The sequence below is a fragment of the Lissotriton helveticus genome, chromosome 1_2, assembly GCF_964261635.1.
Source record: "Lissotriton helveticus chromosome 1_2, aLisHel1.1, whole genome shotgun sequence".
Lineage (NCBI taxonomy): Eukaryota > Metazoa > Chordata > Amphibia > Caudata > Salamandridae > Lissotriton > Lissotriton helveticus.
This window is the reverse complement of record NC_136058.1, coordinates 269517038-269543569: the sequence shown is the minus strand read 5'-3', so window position 1 is coordinate 269543569 and position 26532 is coordinate 269517038. Positions and strand designations below refer to the sequence as shown.

The 26532-nt window shown below is 49.4% G+C and overlaps 1 protein-coding gene across 4 annotated transcripts in view; it reads left to right on the top strand.

The window, feature by feature from the left end:
- The window catches only part of MAST2 (microtubule associated serine/threonine kinase 2), a 1587681-nt gene that overhangs the window by 918970 nt on the left and 642179 nt on the right, over positions 1-26532 (top strand). Inside the window, exon 1 of one of the 4 annotated variants that reach the window (XM_078671711.1) lies at positions 21418-22391. The exons of the other annotated variants lie outside the window; for them this stretch is intronic. Within the exon in view, the coding sequence (XP_078527837.1) occupies positions 22342-22391 (50 nt within the window). The 5' untranslated portion in view covers positions 21418-22341. Of the gene's footprint in view, positions 1-21417; positions 22392-26532 lie in introns of those variants that run through there. 4 annotated transcript variants of the gene reach the window in all.

Here is a 26532-nt window from a genome sequence, read left to right as displayed (position 1 = left end):
CTCCCTTTGAGGCTAAGAGGTAGACTCCTCCCTTTGAAGCTAAGAGGTAGACCCCTCCCTTTGAGGCGATGGGCTAGACTCCTCCCTTTGAGGCTAAGAGGTAGACCCCTCCCATTGAGGCTAAGGGCTAGACCCCTCCCTTTGAGGCTAAGGGCTAGACCCCTCCCTTTGAGGCTAAGGGCTAGACCCCTCCCTTTGAGGCTAAGGGCTAGACCCCTCCCTTTGAAGCTAAGAGGTAGACCCCTCCCTTTGAGGCTAAGGGCTAGACTCCTCCCTTTAAGGCTAAGAGGTAGACCCCTCCCTTTGAAGCTAAGAGGTAGACCCCTCCCTTTGAGGCTAAGGCTAGACTCCTCCCTGTGATGCTAAGAGATAGACCCCTCCCTTTGAGGCTGAGGGCTAGACCCCTCCCATTGAGACTAAGAGGTAGACCCCTCCCATTGAGGCTAAGAGGTAGACCCCTCCCTTTGAGGCTAAGAGGTAGATCCCTCCCTTTGAGGCTAAGAGGTAGACCCCTCCCTTTGAGGCTAAGAGGTAGACCCCTCCCTTTGAGGCTAAGAGGTAGACCCCTCCCTTTGAGGCTAAGAGGTAGACCCCTCCCTTTGAGGCTAAGAGGTAGACCCCTCCCTTTGAGGCTAAGAGGTAGACCCCTCCCTTTGAGGCTAAGAGGTAGACCCCTCCCTTTGAGGCTAAGAGGTAGACCCCTCCCTTTGAGGCTAAGAGGTAGACCCCTCCCTTTGAGGCTAAGAGGTAGACCCCTCCCTTTGAGGCTAAGAGGTAGACTCCTCCCTTTGAGGCTAAGAGGTAGACCCCTCCCTTTGAGGCTAAGGGCTAGACCCCTCCCTTTGAAGCTAAGAGGTAGACTCCTCCCTTTGAGGCGATGGGCTAGACCCCTCCCTTTGAGGCTAAGAGGTAGACCCCTCCCATTGAGGCTAAGGCTAGACTCCTCCCTATGAGGCGAAGAGATAGACCCCTCCCTTTGAGGCTAAGGGCTAGACCTCTCCCTTTGAAGCGAAGAGGTAGACCCCTCCCTTTGAGGCTAAGGGCTAGAACCCTCCCTTTGAGGCTAAGGGCTAGACCCCTCCCTTCGAAGCTAAGGGCTAGACCCCTCCCTGTGAGGCGATGGGCTAGACTCCTCCCTTTGAGGCTAAGAGGTAGACTCCTCCCTTTGAAGCTAAGAGGTAGACCCCTCCCTTTGAGGCGATGGGCTAGACTCCTCCCTTTGAGGCTAAGAGGTAGACCCCTCCCATTGAGGCTAAGGGCTAGACCCCTCCCATTGAGGCTAAGGGCTAGACCCCTCCCTTTGAGGCTAAGGGCTAGACCCCTCCCTTTGAGGCTAAGGGCTAGACCCCTCCCTTTGAAGCTAAGAGGTAGACCCCTCCCTATGAGGCTAAGGGCTAGACTCCTCCCTTTGAGGCTAAGAGGTAGACCCCTCCTGTTGAGGCGATGGGCTAGACTCCTCCCTTTGAGGCTAAGAGGTAGACTCCTCCCGTTGAGGCTATGGGCTGGACTCCTCCCTTTGAGGCTAAGAGGTAGACCCCTCCCTTTGAGGCTAAGAGGTAGACCCCTCCCTTTGAGGCAAAGAGGTAGACCCCTCCCTTTGAGGCAAAGAGGTACACCCCTCCCTTTGAGGCTAAGAGCTAGACCCCTTCTTTTGAGGCTAAAGGCTAGACCCCTCCCTTTGAGGCTAAGGGCTGGACCCATGAATTTGTGGCTCAGGGCTTGATATTGTGTATAATAGTTGCTGTTGTTTATGGCTGATTATCATGAGAGGAGGGCATGCCTCAAAAGGGGTGTAATCACGCATATTAAGAGCTGTTGTGGCAGAGGAGGGCTGCCGTTGAGTATTTATTTTTAGATATAATGCAGAATGTATGTTTAAAGAGAGGGGTGATACAGTTTAGTACCTGTGTTAGAAGTTTAGTTGCGATTACGGTGAGCGGTTGTAAGTTACAGGCTATCGTAGGCCTTGTATTGTTTGCAACTGATGGAGTCTGTTGATAGTATGAGTCCACTCCAAGATGTCTGACAGAACTTCTCCCTTTTCCGCACTCCATACTCATTTTTAGCAAGCACATGACTTATTTAGGCACATATATTACTTCAATTAGGTAAATTCCTTCCCCATTTAGTTGCAAACTCCAAACTTTTATTTGAGTATTTTTAACCACTATTTTAGCAAGTTAGGTTTTTACTAGACTAAGAAGAGTATGACTCACCTATATAAGAAGTTCATGACACATTTTGAGAAATATGGATATGAAAGCAAATCTATGGCCTGTGAGTTAATTCATTTGTGATTCATAATGTAGAAAGTTCATTAGCCATAATTTGGTAGATTAGTAGTTTTCAATAGGTCAAAATAAATATTTGCAAAGTAACAGATTAATTGCTTGCGAACAGACAATTCATTGTTCATTTGCTGATGCATTGAGGATTACGGAAGGGGTTTTAGCCTATTTTTTTTTATTGCAGTTCATGTGGATTTATTCAGTTCCCTGGTTTGTGAGGGGTTAATTTTTATGGCACTTGATATACATGTTGTTTTTCATTTTGTGGTGTTGGTATTCTGACTGTCATTATATTCGTATTATTCGTATGCTATGTCGCATTTTGAGGCTTATCTGTAGGAAGTTGCACCCTGATATATAAAGTAAAGTTAAGTCATTTGAGGGACATTTCGTGTGAATGCAAGGTTCTACTGGGGGTTGAGCCTGTGATGTTATAAACTAATGTGGGCTGTTCCTTGAAGCACAACCTAATTTTCAGCTCCTAACCTTGCTCCATGACTGCCACAGTGTGCTCCTTTTCTCTAAATATTCTTTAGGGTGAATCTCCAAACTCGTCTTGCCAGTGCCCCTCTTAAACGTATTAATTTGTTTTCTCTTAAAAACTAATTTTGGATAAGAAACCCCATGGTGGTACATCTTAAGGGTTTTTGATTCTAGCGACATATGGCGTCAAGTTGCCTATAATGTGCCCATATAGGCATCTCATATTTCTCCCAGGCTTGCGTGGCCCTCTGCCGTGGGTCCCTCGGCTCATGCCCACCCACAAATTAAGTTGACGGACTCCCATTTTAACAGAACAAAAGCCAGACCAAGAAAAGCAGGAATGGAAATGTTAATTTATGCGTTTGTCATGGAAATGTAAAGAAATGCATTTGGCAAGGGTTGCTCACTGTAACAAGTACTTTGTTCATGAGGTGGAAGCGTAGAGTGGCTCAAATGTTCAGAAAAGCCCTTCAGCGTGTAAATAAGATAAACTCAGCAGATGCACGCATTACCCCGGCTCATACGGTACTCTCATACTGAAAATGTAATACAAAAATGCTGTTTTTACTGGCGAATACTCCTCCTTTGAAATTGCATTTCTTTTCACGGAATATTTTATTTTTATTATTGCACATATCAGTCAAATTCCATCAGAAATCCCTTTCCCTGCCTTGTGTTGCACAGGCAGTTTTTTCCTCCCCGTACAGCCCAGGTAATGTGCGTAAAGGTGGGTCACCTTTGAGCGTAATTTATATTACGCGAATCTTTCACTGACCTCTCAACCAAGGCTTCTAACAACAAGTGTTAGTTTTCATGCGGACTTTTAGTGAAGTCGTTTTGAGTGCATTGAGCAGTATTTCTGCGACTGTCGCGGCTTGGGCACGTGGGACGGTATTTAAACAACGACAGTGTGCACCGGACCCCTGTGAAGGAAACTATCAGCAGAACTACTTCCCTTACTTGTTGGGGCAGATACAGATTGAAAGGGCCTCTGTAAGAACAGAAAGGGATATACAATGTACTGAGGACACCATCACCATGACGTCACACATCGTTCGAAGACCAAGACAATGAGGTATTTCAAGTATTGAAAAGTTGCCTTACATCTTAGTGCATTGTCAGTGAAGGATTCTGTTGACTGAACTGCTAGTCTAAGTTGTGAGCACACCCCAAACTAATAAAACAAGCAATGACAAAGCCAACTTGTCTGGGGTCTAGTGAGGAAACGCAGGCGGGGGCCAGCAGAGAGGGCGATAGGTGTTATTAGTTCCCCATGTAGTTTAATACAAGTGGAGGCGGAAGGCTACACCCAAAGTACAAGTTGCTTTAAGTGAGAGATGAAAACTCCAGTGGGCTGAGTCAAGGCATGATTGACATAGTTTCAAGTCCGTGGTTGAAAGTCTCAAGTCCGTGGTTGGAAGACTATGGTTGAAGGAAGCCCAAAGGTTGAAAGGGGGGAATCCAAAGCCCTCATGTGTATTGTTAGCAGTAATTCTGTTTGACAGTTGTGCTGTCTAAACCAGACCTAAAAAATCTTTGGAGGGAAACTCTAGGAACATTTCAGCAAGGAAATCCACAATATCCCAGTGGCAGGACCAGCTGAGGACAAACGTTCACCTAAAGATTAGATGGTGCTAGGATCAGGTAAGAAGCGTCACCGCAGTTGCTGTCTGTGCAGCTAGAAACGGCGTGTACAGTGTGGCTTGATCCACTCTGTTCCTTTACATGGCGGTCCGAAGCACAAATGCGTCTTTACAACGCAAGCTATTACAACGACTTAACTTAAGGAAAGCGTGCCAGACGGATGTTGGACTTTAAGTCCAACACTTTCCCTACTGTTGCTGAGGCTGGAGTTGTAATAGTAAATTATACTATTCCAAAGTGCAGTGCTTTCCACAAGGCAAGTCATTGTAGCGACTTGCGCGGTAAAGGAATGCGTTGTAAAGACACATTCGTGATTCAGACCACGTTGTGAAGGCATGCGTGGTAAATGAATGCATGGTTCGAGGATACAGCCCAGTGCAACCTCCCTGCACATTCGCACTCTCTAAAGTTGTGTGCACGCCCACAGAGTTGTCAGCTTGTTGGCCTAGCTGATTATGAGCAACAACAAACAGCCACCTTCAGTAAAAACGTCTGTTCTTAAAATGCATCCACAGGCATTGGCTAGCATCACCCCCAGCTTGTCTATCCAACCCACTGACAGTAATTTCCTGGCAACGGAACCACCAGCAAGGGCTATAGATTTCAGTCTCTGTTGCGGTACATCAGATTTGACACGTTACACGCTGAGCGGAATGACTGCCGACCGTGGTACTGTTTACATTAGTCCTCTGGGTTCATGCCATGTCCCACCAGAGCCACAGGGAGTGGTCATTCAACTATGTGTCGATTCATGGTCATGTTTCCTGACAAGTGACCCGACAGACGGCGGGTGCAGTTTCCTATTACCCGGTCAGAGCACTGAAGCTATGCTTGCTGATGCAGTACATCTTCCGCCAGCAGAGCTAATGTGCTGGGCGATGGCCCGTCCCTGCGTTATTCTAAGCCACTCATGTGATTGCTGACATCCAAGCCAGTTTCTGGCTGTCCTTACTGAATGTGAAGACGGGCATGTCGTTTCAGGAGGATACGCCTTGTCCTTCCAACAGGAGAATCCACGCCCTGCAACATTAGGAGATTTTGATAGCGCAGCCATGTTTAAGAAGATCCTTAAACCATACCTGTTTTATCGGTGTTTGATTGGTTGGCTAACCGTGTTTCTACATGGTCCTCATCTGTGGCCTCCAAAGAATCCAAGGGAGCGACACCCGCAGCAGGTTGGTCACTGAATTGCCTGTGGTGCATGAGCGCATCGCAAGGAACTCCTATGAGGCCCATGGTGCTGGAGTTTGTTGAACTCACTTGGAGTTGTATCCTCACCCGTGCAATGCACAGGTGATATCCTACCCGTACGGTTGCAAAGGTTAGTGGCGCGTGCCTTGACGTACCTCAGCACCTGACCAGCAGGAAGAACTGAGCATTAGTTTTGCACACATGCATTTTGAATTGCATCGGATTTTGGAAAGAAGTGACACGTGTGTGAATATCTGCCCCCTCTTTGTGTGTTTGCCCATAGGAAATTAGCAGCTTCACTACATAGTCTGTCCAGATAGTAATGCCACCCTAGAAACTGATGCGTTTGCTGCTTTTTAGGTTTTGCCTGGCGAAAAGATGCGCTCTGCGCATCTTTTTCGCGCAGGCGAAAACCTGATGAGAACTGTAGTGGGGTTTGGGTCGGCCCTCGTCATTTATTGGCTGGCTCCATAAATGGAGCCTAGCCATTGGACGAGGGGCCTGTCCGTCAATGCCGGACCAGATTCGGGGGCGTTCCCGCGATTCTTTGGCTTTTGCCGACGTCACGCGACGTCAGCCGAAAGCCGGGAACGCCCCCGAATCTGGTCCGGCATTGCCGGGACCTGCCTTTTTTTTTTTGCTGACGTGTCGGGTTTCCTTGTCTGTGGCGGAACAAATTGCAGGTAAGCGATAAAGCCCTGGTCAATACATAGTCCTATTTCTATGGCAGTGTCCCGATTTTTCATTCTGAAAAACTGGTCCCCCTCCCTGGAATGTTAAAACTGGAGGCACGATAGTAAACAATCTGGCTATGAATGAGCAGAGTACTGTAGCCAACACTCACGGCATTTGTCTGAAGGGAGACAACACACCAATTCTAACCCAGGTCGAAAGGGCTCGACCAACCTCTTGCTCTAACCTCGTGTATTTCACGCCTGGGTAGCAGCAATGATTTTGCCTGGCCCCGTCATGGCAGATGATAAGACGTGGCCCCGCCCACAAGTGCTGGATTGTTTCCTCTGTTTCGCTTGTGAGCAGGAAGTGGCGCGGTATTGGCGCGCCTCTCGTTCTGTCGTGGTTGCTCGAGGTGCGGAGCCTGTGTGAGTGCTCGAGCAGCAAGATGCCTCCCAAGAAGCCCAGGGCGGCGGCGGCTGCGGGTCCGCAGGCCGGGAAGAAAACGGAACAAAAGAAAAAGGAAAAGATCATCGAAGTGAGCTTGCTAGAAGTATAGCGAGGGGGGGAGGGGAGGCATCTGTTACTGTTCCTTGTGTCAGCTGGCTACAGTAGTAATTACGTTGTAGTTTGCTTTGATCTTTTGTAGCTTGGTGGTCTTACAAGGATGAATATCTACACCTCTGACGTTCTTAACAAGCCCAATCTTTACCGCTCGCTTATTGGACTAACGAGGTCCTTCAACTAACCCAGTGCCTGCAGTTCACGTTTTGATCTAGGGTATCGGGGCAGTGGTGTTGATTGGGATTGTAATGTTGGTTGTAATGTGTAATCTAATAGCACCACATTTGTTAGATTTAGGGGATGCTTTCATCTGCATTAAAACGAGACTGGTTCGTTTGTGTCCCTGGGATTTGTAAGGGGAATGTATTGCGAAACCGTTTATGTCCGGACAGCTACGCTACGGGATTCATTCATTTCAGACAGTGACAGGTGGATCTTTGCGCTTCTATAAGTTTCTTCCACAGTTCCATGGCTCCTTAACTTTCTTGAGACGGGATTGAGGACACTTCTATACCCATAAAAAGTCATATCTAGTCGCGAAGGAAATTCTGCCATAGCCTTCTTGAGCTAGGGACTCAAGTTGAAATCTGATTAATGTGGAGTTACCCACTTTCTAATAATAGATGTCAGAAGAGGGGTTTTTCCAGTTTTATCCTGAAGCATTTAAAGACTTGGCATTCAACATGTTTTCCAGTAAGTATTGCTTTCTCTCGCACATTGTACCAAATAGAACTGACCTTATCAGCTAATATTCAGCATATAAAGCTTTTAATGGGTTGTGGTGAAATAAAGGTCCCCTCTTGCCCAGACATTTTCTCTGTGTTGATCATCGTTTGCATTGCTGCAGATAACTTTCAGTTGTAAAGTTGATGGTGGGTAAAGTTATGAATGTGTAGCTGTCTAGGAGGACTGTTTGCCCCCTTCCTTTGCTCAGTCTTGGATTCATACCATTGTGGTAACCGGACTCAACTAAAACACAGATGTCCATTTCCTTGAGGCAATCTTCTCCCAGGTACCTGATCGAAATATGATAACCTTATACGTACAGGATCTCTGGTTGTAGTCTTCTCCAACTCATTTTCTTTGTAGGGGTTGCGTAAAAATAAATGGTATGTAAATGGATTGAGCATGTTGGCCAGAAATGTTGAATGTGCAGTCTGGGTGGTAAATTAGAATAATGTCAGCAGAGTGGAAAGATGGACCAGTGCTGATTGTTTAGTGAAGAATGGGTACATCTGTTTAAATTAATACTGCATATTTGTGTTTATACAATTATATGAGCTATTGCCAGGTGACAGAGGGGGGGGTTAAGTTTGATATTTGCCCGCCTTTAGTCACCCCACCAACCAGGCACATACTGAGAGTGAACGGAGGAACCAGAGCAGCAGCAAGAAATACAATCATCCGCCATACTAACCCAAATAATAAGAAAAGCTAGTGCCATTGCAAATAACAATGCCATTTAGTTATGTTAAAAAAAAAAGGTCAAGAGCTTTGCCAACAGCTCAAACTTTAACAAAGGCAAAACCATTGCATTGTAAATGCTTGTTATCTACAAGCCTTTTAGCTGAACCACACAGTTTTCCAAGGTCTCGACTTCTGGGCTTTAAGCAGAGAACCGCCGGGCACCTTTCAGTGTGTGCAACACTGTTCATTGGGGGTGGTTGCGGGGCAGATCACTTTTACTGTGCAGCAGAACTACTAAAACTTGCAGCTTCCGTTTAGTCATGTGCACTCTGTCCGTTTTCGCTTTGCCGAGTTTGTCCATATAAAATGCTTTTTCTTTGACATGCATGATTTATGGTCGATATTCAGTAGTTTAAAGAGCAAAACCAGTTGACAGCCCCGTCCGAGATTGACTAATGCGTTTTGCATTTTCGTACGAAGGAAGGGCATCCTCTCAGAGGCTGCCCTGTCCGAATCGATATTCAATAATTGCTCAACATTGTTGTTTAAGTAATATCCGATGCTGCTGTTGCTTAGTGAGTCAACGGCATTGACGTTTATTGGCTAACATGCTGTCAGTGGTTGGACTTGTACAGGCCCTGCTGTAAGGAGCTCCATTTTAGGTCTGGCCTAGACTGTCTCGCTTGCTTCAAACAAACTAACAAAAAATGACAGACACATGCATACACAGAGTGGGCCTCGTGTCAGCCATGTTTATCCATTGGTCTGTTCAGCTGCCAGTCACTTTTAGCTTCCGCCCTCCACAGCATAGAGCAGCGGGGCAGTCCAATTCTGCCATTGCCTCTCTTGCAGTGTGAGCAAAAGCATTTCCCCTGATCACGAGTCCGTCTGTCAAAAAACGAAACAAATTAAAGTGCACTTCATTATGAGGATTGATGTGTCGGTGCTTTCCTTTGCCAATGCTTTATCTTCCCATTCGTTAATTCCTTTGTAATGGTTAAGCCACCCTTGCGTTCTTAAGCTTTTTTTTTAATGTTTTGCATTTTAAAGAAACATATAGCATTCTTTGCTCAAATAACATTCATATTTTTTGGAGATGTACATTAAAATTGAATGGGGTTCTATACATATTTTGTGTGCACTTGCTTGCTAGGAAGCACCAGTACTGTTCTGTTAAAATTACATGCAAAGTTTTTTTTACAATTTTTATTGGAAGCATATGGCTGCCACTTTTAGGCACGGCATGTTTTTTTCTTTTCATTTTTGTGGCATATGTTTACAATAATGACATTGAAACATAGGCATTGCACCAGCTTGCCAAGACCACACTAACTGGTTATGCTTAGGTTTATTTAAATGCATTTACCCATTTTTTCTATGATCTCGTAGAATCTCTGAATAAGTTCCATCAGTCAGTTTCTATGGCTTTAAATTTCATTCACGTCTTTGTTATTGTGCGAAATCTTGTGAAAACATTCATTAAGTAATCTTAATACGTCTTAGAAAAAAACTGATCATTGAAAAGCACTTTGTGCGTAGTCCTTTTCCATGACAGTCAGGAATAACTATCAATTGAAGGGACACTAAGAAACGATGTTGAACCAGCAGTAATGGATTATTGTTGTTCTATTTTTTTACGAACAAGACTGCGTCCTTGATACTTTCTGATTGTCTTAAGAGGACGGATCATTCAGTAAAAACAGCTGTCAAACTAATTGTAATCGATTCTCTGCTCATGGTAAGCCTTCATCCAAGTGACAGGTTCTTAACTTGTTGAACTTTTGATACTTTTGTTAATTAGCCTTTACCTTTTGTCAACAGTAACAGCTTCAGAGTTTGTATTTGTGTTTAGTGTCCTCCTCTCACCAGAGGAGATTCAGTTTATTTTGGCCAAACACAAGGAACATTGTCCACGTCTAACTGCCCCTCTGTGGCTCACCATGGACACGGGCCCTGTGGATCTGACCTTTGTATTCAAATGTCCCTCTGCTCAACCCTTGTTTTTCTCTTCTGCTTGCCCAAAAATGTCATTTCCCATTCCAGTGTAGATTTTTCTTAGTGGGCATGTGAGCATAGTGGAAAGACAATTAAACTGTTGGTGGTGCTGTCTCCTGAGGTTACACAGGGCTTAAGACCTGTGAAGTCGGCGCTGCGGCATTCTCTGTCCACGTACTCAAGAGTTCTTGTTCTCCATGTAATTCTGGAATACTACAATAGTCGAAATCACACAATAAATAAGGTATTATGGGGTGTCTAAGCAAAGTTTTGGGATGGTTGTGGCCTGGCAGCCCTGATTGTCTCCTGGCAAAAAGTTTGCTGGACATTGACGTGAGGAACCTCAATCCTCTTTCGTCTGGACGAAGAAACACAGAGTTTGTTTGCGTTTACAAATATTGACAATGCAAATACCAAAATACCCTTTAACCTCACATTGTAACAGGAATTGATATCACGTGGTCTTTGCCATTGTTCAATCAGATCAAATCACAATGTGCTTTGTACTGCCCGCTCTCGTTTAGTGACCAGGATCAATGCCTCACAACTTTTCAACTTTATGCTAGACAAATCACGTTTTCTGCATACAGACCTCCAGGTAGTATGATTACCCACAGTAAGGTTTTCAAGGGACCATGTAGCGGCTTGCAGCCTGTCGATAGATGAGGCGCTTTCCTCCCACGTTACGGGATTCATAGCCCTATAGCATAGCCGAGGAGCGTCAGCCTACATTTGAATATCCGGTCTTAAGTTGGAAAACCGAGCTGAAATTGGAGTGAGAATCAGATTCAGGTCCGTTTCTATGTTAATATTTTTTGTGAAGATTGACACGCGATTTCAAAGGTTTTAGGAATGTTGTCTATTGATTTGTGAAAAAAGTAATTTCCAGTGACATGTCTGATGTATCCTAATGGAGGAATTCCAAGAGTTAAAAATACTTCTAGCTCTCTGTAACCTACCCAGGACTTCTTTGGGTCTTACCTCAGACGCTTAAGCAATCTGGAGACTTCATATTACCAATATTTAAAATAAAAAATAAAAAGTATATTTAAGAAGTTGAACAGAGAGAATGGTTTTCTGGTCATTTGCCTTCAGCCATTGGCTCTGATGTTTTCAAAGGTTTCCATTGGTTGGATAAGTTTTCCTTGAGGGTCATGGCTGTTGTGAAAATGTATATTGTCTCAATGGTGTTCCGATTTGGTGATAGGCCAGATGTTAAAATATTCCTCACTCCCTGTGTCTCCCAGGCTGCTTGTGTGCTTCCCTCACCTTTCCATTCTCGCTCTCTCGTTCACTTAACTTCCTCTCATCTATCCTCCGGTGTACGTTCTAGCTTTCCCTTTCATCCCCTCCATGTTATCTGACTCCCCATTCGTTCCTCCATCTCCCTCACCCCCTCTCATTGTTCTCCCACTCTGTCTCGTGCCTCTCTCACTCTCTCTCATTGTTCTCCCACTCTTTGTCTCGTGCCTTTCTCACTCTCTCTCATTGTTCTATCATTCTTGAATTGCCTCCCACACTCCCTCTCATTGTTCTCCCATTCTTTGTCTCAGGCCTCCCTCATTCTCATTATTCTCCCACTCTGTCTTATGACTCCCTCTCATTGTTCTCACATTCTTTCTTATACCTTCCCCACTCACTCACCATCATTGTGTTTTATCATCCTTGCCCTGCCTTTTGCCCCAGCATCTCTGCCTCGCCCTGTCATTGCTGCCTTCTCGATTCCCTCTGCTCATCCATAACGTGTTTGCTCCCTTCACCACCTCTCCCTTACCCACCCCACCTCTCTAGTACCCGTCCCTCCCAACCTCTCCAGTACCTTCCCCAAAAGCTTCTCCACTACCTACTCCTACCCACTTCTCCTCTATCAACCCCCCAATATGCACCTCTCATCTGCCCTCCTGCCCCTCCAAGCCCCTAACCATCCCATCCCCTTACCTTCCCAACCCTTCATCAGCCCTCCCAGTGTTGGAAGCCGATGTGACCTGTAGTGATGACGTAATGAGCAGCAGCCTGACATAGCTAGCACTTGTATCGGTCTTGAAAGTCCTCTATTAAGGTACATAAAGTACTGCAACCTGCTACAGTCAGAACCTGTGGCTAGCTTGATGGGCTTCTAGTAATGACTTAAGGGATTGCAGCCTGCTAGAGAAATTGCTGATTGCAGTTTTTAAGTGCATGCAAAAGTGCTCATAAAAAAAATAGTGAGACTTATTGGCTTGTTTACATTTCTTGATGAGGCGAAACTCCCCTTTGAAGATGTTGTGAATGTGGCTACCTGACATCTCGGTCCTTCGGTTGGGGCTCCTATGATCAAGTGTAATATTATCCAGTAGAAGGCAGCTCCTACACTAGGTGGCTGTGTTTGAAGATGAGTGCTTCTCCGCTGCACTCTATTTGCCTCACTCAGCCTTGGTGCATACCTCCATGGTGACAGGCTGTGTGGGCCGAGGTCACCCTTCCACCATGTTTGCAGTGTGGTCGGAAGCAAGATGCTTTCCTACAACATTCGATCTCATAAAAAACTAATTTAAAGGTTGTGCAAAGACATTTCCCATTCAAAGTCATTGACATGGATCCGCTCGAGTACGTTGTTGTGCTCAAATTCTTCGAGTATGTTGAAGTCTAAAAAAAGCACAAGAAGTTAAAGCAGTCCTCAACCCAGGCTCGCTGTACTCCATCTGAGACGTTGCAAGGACATCAAGGTGCTCCGCACTCTCGTTTCTGGTCCCCTACTAAGGAGTTTATTCTGAAGCTGATCCCGGTGACACCACAGAAAATTGCGAGATTGCTACATATTTACAGCACCTTACCGGCTCCCTTTGGTGTGCTCTTGAGCCCCATGCATCTGTAGAGGCCCCCAGCGGGGTTACCGCTGGCAGCTCCACCCTCCGCACCCGCTGCGCTTCTTGAGCCCACATTGAATACAGCTCTGACTCTGGAGCAGATTTGACTCTTGGCACCAAGATCCAGATGCAGTTTCTAGTGCTTTGATGCCGGCACAGACACCAAAGGAGGGCGTCAAGCCCATAGTTTGATTTGACACTGAACTGAATCAGTCTTGACCTTGGCCAAAGCGTGTGAGTTCAGTCCCATGCTTCTGAACGCCAATTACTTTGACTCTGTAAAGACACTACCTTTGCCTACAGGCTGGCCTCTAGTACTCCCCTCAACTCATTGGATCGAACTCTGGTTAAAGCCGACCAGGATTTGTTCATGATGGTGGGGATGAATTTTCCCCACAGTATGACAATTTATATATGGACCTACAAGAGGGGCAGTGAGCGGGATACTCCCCCGGGCAGTGGGTTTGTTTACCCCTGGTCCTTCCACAGAACAGTCCTCTTCCTTCATCATGGTAACAAGAAGGGCGGCCAGTGTCCTAGGTTTACAACTGCCTTAGGTCAAAGTAAACAATGTCCTCACAGAGGTTCTGCAACTTGCTAAGCCTCACCAGAACCTCTGCAGCCTTTTAATGAGGCCCCACCTGATACTCTTCAAGCCCTGATCTTGGCCACCGTTGTACAGACAACTGGCATGTCACCGTAGGTCAGTGCCTGGCCACTCTGCCTCTCTCATGCAGCATCTTACTCCAGAGAGCTTGGTGGTACAGGCATCCACCAGCACAGTTAGCCAGAATTCCTTCTCCGCAACCTAGCCAAACAGGAATTGAAGAGAATGGAGGTGTCCGGGAAGAGGAGTTTCCCCTCTGCTAGCCTTGACCTCAGGTCAGTCATTGCAAGCTGCTTGCTCATCGGATACTTTCCCGCATTATGGGACTCAGTTACTAAAATTTTACCCACTGTCCCAGAGGGATTCAGAGCCAATTTGGCCCAGATCATCCTGGATGGCCCGGATGCATGTAGGTGTGTTATCCACTCAGGAGTGTACACCCCTTACTGCTTGGGCAGAGCGGTGTCACTAGTGTAGTGCTCTGGCACCACACTTGAATGAAATCCACAGACTTTTCAGGTGATGTTAACGCATCCCTCATGGATATGCCTTTCAATGAGCCTCGCCTCTTTGCTGGGAAGGCTGACTCCGCCCTCGAGCACTTTAAAGAAAGCAGCGCAACTATGTGCTGCATCGGAATCTCCTTAACTGCAAAGTAGTATCCACTCCATTTCATCCCATTCAAGGCAATTCTAGGGTCTTTGTCTGTAGAGAATTTCTAGGCCCACCTCCCCAACAACAGGTACCCCAGTCCTTTTGGGTTGTGGTAGGCATAGCATATCTAGCGGGCAATGCTCAGGCCAAACAGAGGCAACAAACTTCCCAGTCCCTAGTCCCTCTGGCAGCAGACTCAAAGACGCTTTAGTTTATCCTTAGCGCCACACAAGCATCCCTCTGAGGCAGGGTTACTCATATTCTCCATGGGTAGCAAGCAGTAGTATATGACAGGTGGCCCTGCAGATAGTTCTGCTGCCTATTCCGCGTACATCAGAATGAGTTTCAGTGTACCATTTGGTCATTTTGCTGCAGAAAGTCCAGACTCCTATTGGAAAAAGCCATAGAGAGGGTCCTTGCCTCGAAAATCGGACCTGGGTGTTACTTTGGTGTGTTTTTAGTGCTGAAGAAGGGTGGAGGCCTTTGCCGTATTTTAGATACTTGACCCATCAACTTTGTCCTGTAGAAGGACAAATTCAAGATGCTCAGTGGCCCAAGTTCCCTCTCTCTCTCTGGATCCTGGGGAGTAGATTGTGCTGTTGGACCTGCAGGGCACCTATTTCCCGTCTTACAGGCTCACAGATGCTACCTGCGGTTCAAGGTGGGCCGTAAGCATTTTCAGTTTCCTCTGCTCCCTTTTTGCCTCTCTAGTGCCTCTTGGGTGTTCATGAAGGTGATTACAGCGGTCATACCTAATCTTCTGAGGTCGGGTGCACCAGTCTACCCTACCTCAACAACTGGCTGTTAAAGGCGAGCTTGTCACTGTCAGTCATAGCCACCTCGAGATGACTGTGAACATCCTTATATCATTTGGGTTCATGGTCAGTATTTCAAAGTCACACCTGACTCCTTCGCAGATGCTTATTTTCATCAGAGCTATCCTGGATAAAGTGCATTTTCAAGCCTTTCACAGAGACCGGTCAAGGGCAGTACATGTGGGTGGGAAAGCATTCAACCAAATTATAGACGCCAGCATGTCATAGGCGGTGGTGGAGCAGGGAACCTCACTAGACCGGATTACAAACACTGGTTGTGATGAGTGAAGTCTGGTGGTGGTTGGGCCAGCATAAGTCTAGTCCTTGATACGGTGAGGCAGAAGTGGCACATGAAGTTGGGAAAGTACCAGACCAGGTTACAGGTACGAGGGTTTGGTGTGGTGTGGTGTAGTGAGGTGGTTACGGCACAACACTGGACCAGGTAAGACACCAGGGTGTGAAGGGAGGTGGTGGGTGGGAGATTGTGTGGTTGAGAAAGCGCAAGGGTATGATGGGTTGGGGTGTGAATGGCACCTGGAGTTGGGACAGTGCCAGACCGCAGTACAAGCACTGGGGTGTGCCAGGGTGCAGTTCGGACAGGACTAGACACGACCACTGACATCATGGTGTGATGGGACGCAGTAGCAGTAGAAGTGGAACATGCTTTTGTAATCCTGCCTGATGCTGCTCCAAAACACTGCACAGGATTAGACCAGATTACAGACCCCAGGACATGATGGGATCAGGTGGGGTTGCTGTGTTGGGCATGCGATTGGGACATTCTTAGGCCCTACTACAGACAATAGGGTGGAGGGGTGGGCATATGCGGTAGGGCAGCTCAAACCAGACCACAGCCACGGTTTAATGCTGTGGACAGCTCAAGCAGACCACACCCAGGGTTTAAAGCTGTGGACAGCTTAAGCAGACCACAGCTAGGGTTTAAAGCCGTGGACAACTCAAGCAGACCACAGCCAGGGTTTGATGCGGTGGCACATGCCTTGGAACAGCTCAAGCCAGACCACAGCCAGGGTTTAAAGCTGTGGACAGCTCAAGCAGACCACAGCCAGGGTTTAAAGCTGTGGACAGCTCAAGCAGACCACAGCCAGGGTTTAAAGTAGGGGTGGGCGGAATTTGCGTGATCGCGTTACGCAAATCTCCGCGAACAGGCGGAATTGCTTGTTCGCGATGCTTTTTTACTGCTCGCAATCGCAGGGGGAAATATCTCGCAAACATGCATTGGAGAACGTGAACAAGCAAAAAAATTCTCAAAGATGCGGAACGCAGAATTTTGGGCAATTTCGCGTTCTCCGCGGAACGCGGAATTACCCAAATTCCGCAAGCGGAATGGAATTTACTGCCCAGGCCTATTTTAAAGCCGTGGACAGCTCAAGCAGACCACAGCCCGGGTTTAAAGCTGTGGACAGCTCAAGCAGACCACAGCCAGGGTTTAAAGCTGTGGACAGCTCAAGCAGACCACAGCCCGGGTTTGCTGCGGTGGCACGTGAGGTAGAACAGCTCCAGCAGACCACAGCCAGGGTTTAAAGCTGTGGACAGCTCAAGCAGACCACAGCTCGGGTTTGCTGCAGTGGCACGTGAGGTGGAACAGCTCAAGCCAGACCACAGCCATGGTTTGACGCGGTTCGGACAGCTCCACCACGGATACCAGACCACGGGTTATGATGGGGTCAGGTGGGTTGGCACACGCATGCGGTTTACATACCCCTGGATGTGGTGTGGTCAGGTGGGTTGGCGCACGTGTGCGGTTTACAGACCCCTGGATGTGGTGTGGTCAGGTGGGTTGGCACTTACATTAGTTTTACAGACCCCTGATTGTGGTGTGGTCAGGTGGGTTGGCGCACGTGTGCGGTTTACAGACCCCTGGATGTGGTGTGGTCAGGTGGGTTGGCTCACGCGTGCGGTTTACAGACCCCTGGATGTGGTGTGGTCAGGTGGATTGGCGCACGCGCGCGGTTTACAGATCCCTGGATGTGGTGTGGTCAGGTGGGTTGGCACTTACATTAGGTTTCTAGACCCCTGATTGTGGTGTGGTCAGGTGGGTTGACGCACGCGTGCGGTTTACAGACCCCTGGATGTGGTGTGGTCAGGTGGGTTGGCGCACGCGTGCAGTTTACAGACCCCGGGATGTGGTGTGGTCAGGTGGGTTGGCACTTGTGTTAAGTTTCCAGACCCCTGGATGTGGTGTGGTCAGGTGGGTCGGCGCACGCGTGCGGTTTATAGACACCGGGATGTGGTGTGGTCAGGTGGGTTGGCACACGCGTGCGGTTTACAGACCCCTGGATGTGGTGTGGTCAGGTGGGTTGGCGCATGCGTGCGGTTTACAGACCCCGGGAAGTGGTGTGGTCAGGTGGGTTGGTGCACGCAGGCGGTTTACAGACCCCTGGATGTGGTGTGGTCAGGTGGGTTGGCGCACGTGTGCGGTTTATAGACCCTGGGATGTGATGTGTTCAGGTGGGTTGACGCACGCGTGCCGTTTACAGACCCCTGGATGTGGTGTGGTCAGGTGGGTTGGCACACGGGTGTGGTTTACAGACCCCTGGATGTGGTGTGGTCAGGTGGGTTGGCACTTGCGTTAGGTTTACGGACCCCTGGATGTGGTGTGGTTAGGTGGGTTGGGGAACGCGTGCGGTTTACCGACCCTGGGATGTGGTGTGGTCAGGTGGGTTGGCGCACGCGTGCGGTTTACAGACCCCTGGACGTGCTGTGGTCAGGTGGGTTGGCACTTGCGTTAGGTTTACAGACCCCTGGATGTGGTGTGGTCAGGTGGGTTGGCGCATGCGTGCGGTTTACAGACCCCTAGATGTGGTGTGGTCAGGTGGGTTGGCGCACGCTTGCGGTTTACAGACCCCTGGCTGTGGTGTGGTCAGGTGGGTTGGCACTTGCGTTAGGTTTACAGACCCCTGGATGTGGTGTGGTCAGGTGGGTTGGCGCATGCGTGCGGTTTACAGACCCTGGATGTGGTGTGGTCCGGTGGGTTGGCGCACGCGTGCGGTTTATAGACACTGGGATGTGGTGTGGTCAGGTGGGTTGGCGCATGCGTGCGGTTTACAGACCCCTGGATGTGGTGTGGTCAGATGGGTTGGCACTTGCGTTAGGTTTACAGACCCCTGGATGTGGTGTGGTCAGGTGGGTTGGCGCATGCGTGCGGTTTACAGACCCCTGGATGTAGTGTGGTCAGGTGGGTTGGCGCACGCGTGTGGTTTATAGACACTGGGATGTGGTGTGGTCAGGTGGGTTGGCGCATGCGTGCGGTTTACAGACCCCTGAATGTGGTGTGGTCAGGTTGGTTGGCACTTGCGTTAGGTTTACAGACCCCTGGATGTGGTGTGGTCAGGTGGGTCGGCGTACGCTTGCGGTTTACAGACCCCTGGATGTGGTGTGGACAGGTGGGTTGGCGCATGCGTGCGGTTTACAGACCCCTGGATGTGGTGTGGTCAGGTGGGTTGGCGCATGCGTGCGGTTTACAGACCCCTGGATGTGGTGTGGTCAGGTGGGTTGGCGCATGCGTGCGGTTTACAGACCCCGGGATGTGGTGTGGCCTGGTGGGTTGGCGCACGCAGGCGGTTTACAGACCCCTGGATGTGGTGTGGTCAGGTGAGTTGGCTCACGCGTGCGGTTTACAGACCCCTGGATGTGGTGTGGTCAGGTGGATTGGCGCGCGCGGTTTACAGACCCCTGGATGTGGTGTGGTCAGGTGGGTTGGCACTTACATTAGGTTTCTAGACCCCTGATTGTGGTGTGGTCAGGTGGGTTGGCGCACGCGTGCGGTTTACAGACCCCTGGATGTGGTGTGGTCAGGTGAGTTGGCGCACGCGTGCAGTTTACAGACCCCGGGATGTGGTGTGGTCAGGTGGGTTGGCACTTGCGTTAGGTTTACAGACCCCTGGATGTGGTGTGGTCAGGTGGGTCGGCGCACGCGTGCGGTTTATAGACACCGGGATGTGGTGTGGTCAGGTGGGTTGGCACACGCGTGCGGTTTACAGACCCCTGGATGTGGTGTGGTCAGGTGGGTTGGCGCATGCGTGCGGTTTACAGACCCCGGGAAGTGGTGTGGTCAGGTGGGTTGGCGCACGCAGGCGGTTTACAGACCCCTGGATGTGGTGTGGTCAGGTGGGTTGGCGCACGTGTGCGGTTTATAGACCCTGGGATGTGATGTGGTCAGGTGGGTTGACGCAGGCGTGCGGTTTATAGACCGCTGGATGTGGTGTGGTCAGGTGGGTTGGGGAACGCGTGCGGTTTACAGACCGTGGGATGTGGTGTGGTCAGGTGGGTTGGCGCACGCGTGCGGTTTACAGACCCCTGGACATGCTGTGGTCAGGTGGGTTGGCACTTGCGTTAGTTTTACAGAACCCTGGATGTGGTGTGGTCAGGTGGGTTGGCGCATGCGTGCGGTTTACAGACCCCTGGATGTGGTGTGGTCAGGTGGGTTGGCACTTGCGCTAGGTTTACAGACCCCTGGATGTGGTTTGGTCAGGTGGGTTGGCACTTGCGTTAGGTTTACAGACCCCAGGATGTGGTGTGGTCAGGTGGGTTGGCACACGCCTGCGGTTTACAGACCCCTGGATGTGGTTTGGTCAGGTGGGTTGGCGCACGCGTGTGGTTTATAGACACTGGGATGTGGTGTGGTCAGGTGGGTTGGCGCATGTGTGCGGTTTACAGACCGCTGGATGTGGTGTGGTCAGGTTGGTTGGCACTTGCGTTAGGTTTACAGACCCCTGGATGTGGTGTGGTCAGGTGGGTTGGCGCACGCGTGCGGTTTATAGACACTGGGATGTGGTGTGGTCAGGTGGGTTAGCGCACGCGTGCGGTTTACAGACCCCTGGACATGCTGTGGTCAGGTGGGTTGGCACTTGCGTTAGTTTTACAGAACCCTGGATGTGGTGTGGTCAGGTGGGTTGGCGCATGCGTGCGGTTTACAGACCCCTGGATGTGGTGTGGTCAGGTGGGTTGGCACTTGCGCTAGGTTTACAGACCCCGGGATGTGGTGTGGTCAGGTGGGTTGGCACTTGCGTTAGGTTTACAGACCCCTGGATGTGGTGTGGTCAGGTGGGTTGGCACACGCCTGCGGTTTACAGACCCCTGGATGTGGTTTGGTCAGGTGGGTTGGCGCACGCGTGTGGTTTATAGACACTGGGATGTGGTGTGGTCAGGTGGGTTGGCGCATGTGTGCGGTTTACAGACCGCTGGATGTGGTGTGGTCAGGTTGGTTGGCACTTGCGTTAGGTTTACAGACCCCTGGATGTGGTGTGGTCAGGTGGGTTGGCGCACGCGTGCGGTTTATAGACACTGGGATGTGGTGTGGTCAGGTGGGTTGGCGCACGCGTGCGGTTTACAGACCCCTGGATGTGGTGTGGTCAGGTGGGTTGGCGCACGCGTGCAGTTTACAGACCCCTGGATGTGGTGTGGTCAGGTGGGTTGGCGCATGCGTGCAGTTTATAGACACTGGGATGTGGTGTGGTCAGGTGGGTTGGCGCACGCGTGCGGTTTACAGACCCCTGGATGTGGTGTGGTCAGGTGGGTTGGCGCATGCGTGCAGTTTATAGACACTGGGATGTGGTGTGGTCAGGTGGGTTGGCGCATGCGTGCAGTTTATAGACACTGGGATGTGGTGTGGTCCGGTGGGTTGGCGCATGCGTGCGGTTTACAGACCCCTGGATGTGGTGGGGGGGAGGGTTGGAGGTGCCGCTGAGCTCTTTGAGGGCCGGTTTTCGGCCGATTTTGGTATAGGGCCGATTTTGCATGCTGCAAAAACGGCCCTGTAGCAAAAACGGACCCCAGGGGCCCAAAACCTGCCACCACCCGTGCGGCGCACCGGGGGATTGTCCCGGCCTGGTTGGCACTCTTGTGTGGTTTACAGACCCCTGGATGTGGTGTGTTCAGGTGGGTTGGTGCACGCGTGCAGTTTACAGACCCCGGGATGTGGTGTGGTCAGGTGGGTTGGCACGCGCGGCTGGGACAGCATGACTCTGAGATGTTTTCCACATATTCCTGTCCCCTTCCCCTCCAGGCTCATTGTCACGGGAGGCCGGCGACCCCCGTGCCGTGTTGGGTTTCCAGAGCTGGAATGCCCCTTCCTCTGCGGGAGCAGCTGTTCCCGCCCCGTCCCAGGCGCTCGCTGTTCCTGCTGCCTTTAATGTCAGGCCCCTGCCAGTTCTCGAGTTGCTGTGCGAGCTCTCCGTGCCCGGGTCCCTCCGTGCCCTGAGATAAGCCGGGAGGCGGCGCCTGAGGGCGGCTGTCAGCGCTCACTGGAGCCGGCCCTGGGTGTTTGTGGCCCGGCCTGCTTGGAGAACGCAGGAAGGCTCTATGCTCCGGGCTCCTGCTCGCTCCGAGCTCTACTTTACGTTCCGCTGCCATGAGGATGCGACCCACCCCTGAAACTGCAGAGAGCTGACAGCGGGGCCCGGACCACCCCTGAAACCGCAGAGAGCTGACAGCGGGCCCCGGGCCACCCCTGAACCGGCAGAGAGCTGACAGCGGGCCCCGGACCACCCCTGAAACCGCAGAGAGCTGACAGCGGGGCCCGGGCCACCCCTGAAACCGCAGATACCTGGCACCGGATTCCAGGCCACACTTAACCCAGAAGGAAGCTGAAAGTGGGCCCTTGGGCGAGACCTGAAGCGGAGAAAGACCTGTGCCACCCTTGAGTCTGCAGGGGGCTGAAAGCGTCTCCGGGCCACCCGTGTGCGTGCAGAGAGCTGACAACTGGCCCTGGGTCACCCCTGAACCTGCAGGTAGTTGGCAGTGGGTCCTGGGCCACCCCGGGACCTGCAGAGAGCTGACAACAGGCCCTGGGCAACCCCTGAACGCTCTTAAAGCTGGCAGCTGCCCCCAGCTACTCTTAAACCTGCTCTAAGTGTGCCCGGCCACCCCGGAACCTAAAGAGACCTGACAGCCGACCCCACGACCACCCCTGAACCTGCAGAGAGCTGGCAGCAGAACCCACGACCACCACCGAACCTGCAGAGAGCTGGCAGCGGACCCCAGGCCAGCCCTGAGCCGGCAGAGGGTTGGCAGTGTGCCCCGGCACACCCTCGAGCCTCCAGAGAGGATGCCATGAAGAGACCCCTGGTATAGTTCATGCCCCGGACGGACTCCTGAGCTGCTCCAACCGCGACAGCTTCACTCCTTGGGAAGAGGTCTGTTGACTCACTGCGGCCATGATGAAACGGAGGAGAGAGCGCCTGGGAGCCCCCAGCCTGCGCATCCAGTAAGAAATGTCGCTAACTGCATCTGCATGTCCCCAGACAGACTAGTTACAGTCAGGAGAAAATGCAAAGGCAGCATTAACTTTTGTATCGTTGAAAGAATCCTCTTTGTCATAGCTAGAAGCGGATCTCACCTAAAGCCACTAGACTAACCTAACTCCATAAGGATTGTTTACAATCGTACAAATATTCCCTATTATACTTATGGAGTTAGCCCTGGTTAGAACAGCGTGCAGGATAGGGCTATGCTAATTTTGACCTTTCAAGTTCATTGCATTTTTTTGGTTAAACTTAATGAATTTTGCGAATGTGTTGGAAAAACACAAAGAATTGCTTGAGTGAACGCTATAAAATATTCTCTAACTACGCATGATAGGGCTGAATTGGAAAAGCCAGCAAACTTTGCACACTCACAAAGTGCAAAGTTTGCCAATTTTGCAGGGGAAGTTCAAATGGTTTCAGAACCCTTACCACAGCTCAGACTCTCACTTATATCCAGAGTTTGCACAATTTGAGGATTGCAACACTGCGTGTTTCAGTTTTTTCCGAAGAATATGCAAAATAGATCTAGTTGAGGAGGTGTGGGCTAGTGGAAAAACGATTTTGGATGCAGAAGACCAGGACTCTAAATCCTGTTTCTCCCTCTTGACCAAATTGTCCGATTTTGAGGTGTTGTCCCAAACTGCATAATACTGTAGAACAGCAGAGTAAAGAGGGAGGTATGGAGGTACAGATTTTGTAAAATGTTCTATCTGTAGAACTTGTCACAGTGTACTAGTGATTCCTGTGAGTGCTTTCTATTCCTCAGTCTGAACATTTATGCCCTCATTGCAGTCTCCAGGCAGGATATTACAAGCCACCAGTGGGAGCAAAGCAGGCTACTCAAACAGCGGGCATTGAAAATGTGCCACAGCATAACCTGAGTAGGATGCAGCAATCTGTTCACTTAGCATAGTTTGGTGGGAAGGAAGGAATGGAATGCCAAGGTTTGCTTCGACTAGCTTGATAAATCTTGATCTGTGATGTGTAGGTGCTGTTGGTACCTACCATGAATCCATTGTGTATTTAGATGCTGGAGACAAGGTGAGCCACCAATACACTGGAGGGAAGTGAGCAAGGAGGGGGCTATCCTGGGAAAGCATATTAAATTATGTATTTTGGGATGAGAGGATGGGGATGTTTCCACTAACTGTTTAAAATAATAAATGAGAATGCTTGTGTGACCTAAGCCTGTGTCCCTCTTGCCGTATTGGTAGCCACGTGACTAGTGACCACATAGATTCTGATGCAGCTTGAATCGTGGTATCCAGCCAGCGTCGACCTTCTCACTGGGCTGCTATATTCAAAGAGGATTCCCTGCCGTGCCAGTTTCAACAGTACTGGATCTTGTATGAGACTGCTACCTCTCACTCATGCATCATATGCTGGTGCTCAATCAGCCCAACATAGTATTTTCATCAGGCTAGCTATATACAAAAAAGGTTCAGAAGTGGGGGTCTTTGAATAGCCGCAGAGGCAGTAGCCACAAAAGTTACAAAGTGTGTGCCTTCTGTGCATTTGCCCAGCCAGCTTTGGCTGGGCACTGTTTCATGCTCTGACTGGCACTGAAATCCAGAACCACCATAGGCCCTTGATTCGCAAACGAGTGAGTCCTTGAGCTAAAGTTTAGCTCTGTTCTTTGACCACAGGACCCTAGGAAGAAAATGCAGGCCCTGGTAAATTGGACATATTCTGTAAGGAAAGGAGAGCGGAAACGACCTAGGTGATGCCACCTTGCCGTTGTGAACCATAAACCCACAGACAGTGGTGTAACACAGGCCCCAGCAGCCCTGCGATGCGGGGGGCCCTCGAGCTGCAGGGTGCCCCCTCGACACAGTACTCTGGCCTGACATCTCAGGATTAAATACAGAGCGCCCCCCCCCATGTACCTTGTAGGGGTGTACCCTCAAGTTTCTGTACGCCACTGCCCACAGATGACAAAGAAGGTCAACATCATGAAGAAACAGCGATACGTAATTACATTGCCAATGCTTGTGAGCCTCAGACATGTTCTTATTACTGCATTTACAGCTTGGAGCTGACAAAGCACACCTGACTGCCAAATGTGTACTCATTGTAGTGATTAGGACTCTGCCACCCTTTTTTTAAAATCTCTTCTTCGTAGCGCAGGTGGGCTACGTGATCCTATATCATGTCACAGCTTTACGGTCTCTCATTCCCACATGTTACTTATTCTACTTCTCGGCCCTGAACCTTGTTCCTTTGTTCCCTGTAGTCCGACTCTAGCTGCTAGAATACCTCTCTGTTTAGCTGCTACTTCCCTTCATCCGGTTGCCTGTACCACATTTACATCGTGTGAACCTTCCGCTTGCTGGTTAGATCTCTGCATCGATCGCCTACCGATTGAAGTCCAAAGGGCGGATTGAGAACTTTGTATCTGATTAAACTTGTAAACTCGACCTGATTATCAGCACTGAAACTAGAATTAATCAGTTCATTAGTTGGGTAACTTTGGACAGTAGATAAGACCCTCTGCAGATCGACTCCTTGTTCCTTCTCCAAGAACAAGCAGCAAGGTTGCCACGGAACATGAGGCCCAATCTTATGGATTTTAGTGATTGAAACCGTTCTTGATGCAAAAGTATTTATTTAAGTGTCTGTACAGCGCTGCACCTCGCCTTGCAGATACTTCAAAGCAGCGCTCATCTGCCACTACCCTTTATTTGGCAGTACTTTAGTGCAATCATAATTTTCAGATGCTATTTTGAAACTTTTGTTGAACGTTTGGTGGTCTGTTTACACTCTCGGGCACATCTCTGTGTAGTTCCAGGATTTAGGTCCCTATATGCCCACCTGTTGGCCTATCTAGGATCTCTGTCCAGTAGGCCTGGCACGTGTATAGCATTTTAAACTTGGCCATTGAGGTCAATGTAATCAGGGAAGGGCTTTTAAGGCTTGTTTATCCCAACCACGAGCCTGCATCTGACAGGCTCCTCTGGCGGCCTGGGTTTTGCATTCTCTGCAGTCGGAGAGGGTTTTTGTGGCAGATCTATATGTAACATGCACAGTATTCTAGTCGTTGAAACTTCAGGCTCCGGTCTGCTCTGCCTGGAGTCGGGGGATCTTCTGTAGCACACATGGTTGTGTGGTGATTTGAGAAGTGAAGGAGACGTCTGCATCAAAAGGGATTCTCATATTCTGGGAAGTTGCTGAAGCAGTTTCCACACTTGTAGGCCATCCAGTGGTGTTGGGGGGTGGGTATGTCCTCCCTGGTACCCGCATATTGGAATTGTCTCCTCTACAGCTAGAAGGCACTTTCTTTAACAAAGTAATGGGTGCAGTGCAACATGTGGCGATACTTGCGTGTTGAGAGCCTATCACAACAAACAACCTTAGAGCTGGAAACCTACTATATGTGAAAATGTGTTTGTTCAGTGGGATCCCTTTGAGTTTGTACAGAGAGGTTTTGAATTGCTGGATGTTTTCTTGTCATTGCACTCTGTTTACACCAATTAATTTTATAAAGTCTGCCTTTCTCGATAACTTGCCCATGCAGCTAAGCTGTGATATTGACTCCTAGCCATTGCAAATCTAAGAAACGCTCTGGCTTTTCAGCCCTATTTGTCCCAGCTAATACAGTAAAATGTCATAACGGATGTACTGTAGAAGTCTACAACTAGTAAGCTGGCGGTCTGAAACACTCTGTCTTATTATGTTTCAATACTATGATTAATAAACTAATTGAAACCACCATTCCCCTCTGATGCCGCCATTGTCACTTTACCACAATGGTTTCCCTAACTAGACTTTGGCCTATTATCGTGTCTGTAGAGACCCGGGCCACATCACTGCATCAACTACAGTTGTACATCTCTGTAAGTTATTTAGAAAACGGCTGATAAAGCGCCTTATCTACAGTGAGGCATGCATTTACCGCCTGGTCTCTTGGAATAGAGAGACTCTCGGTGGATGACACCTGTTGAGTGCAATCATGGTCGCCCCTTGATGAGGATTCATCCTTGTTGTCCACAGGGGCTTATCTCCCACTCTGTGATGGGTTATCCATCTTGCGGGTGCCACTGATGTGAAAGGCTTCCTGGCTTGTCCTTGTGATTGCCGCCAGAAAGCAAAAAGGTATCTGTA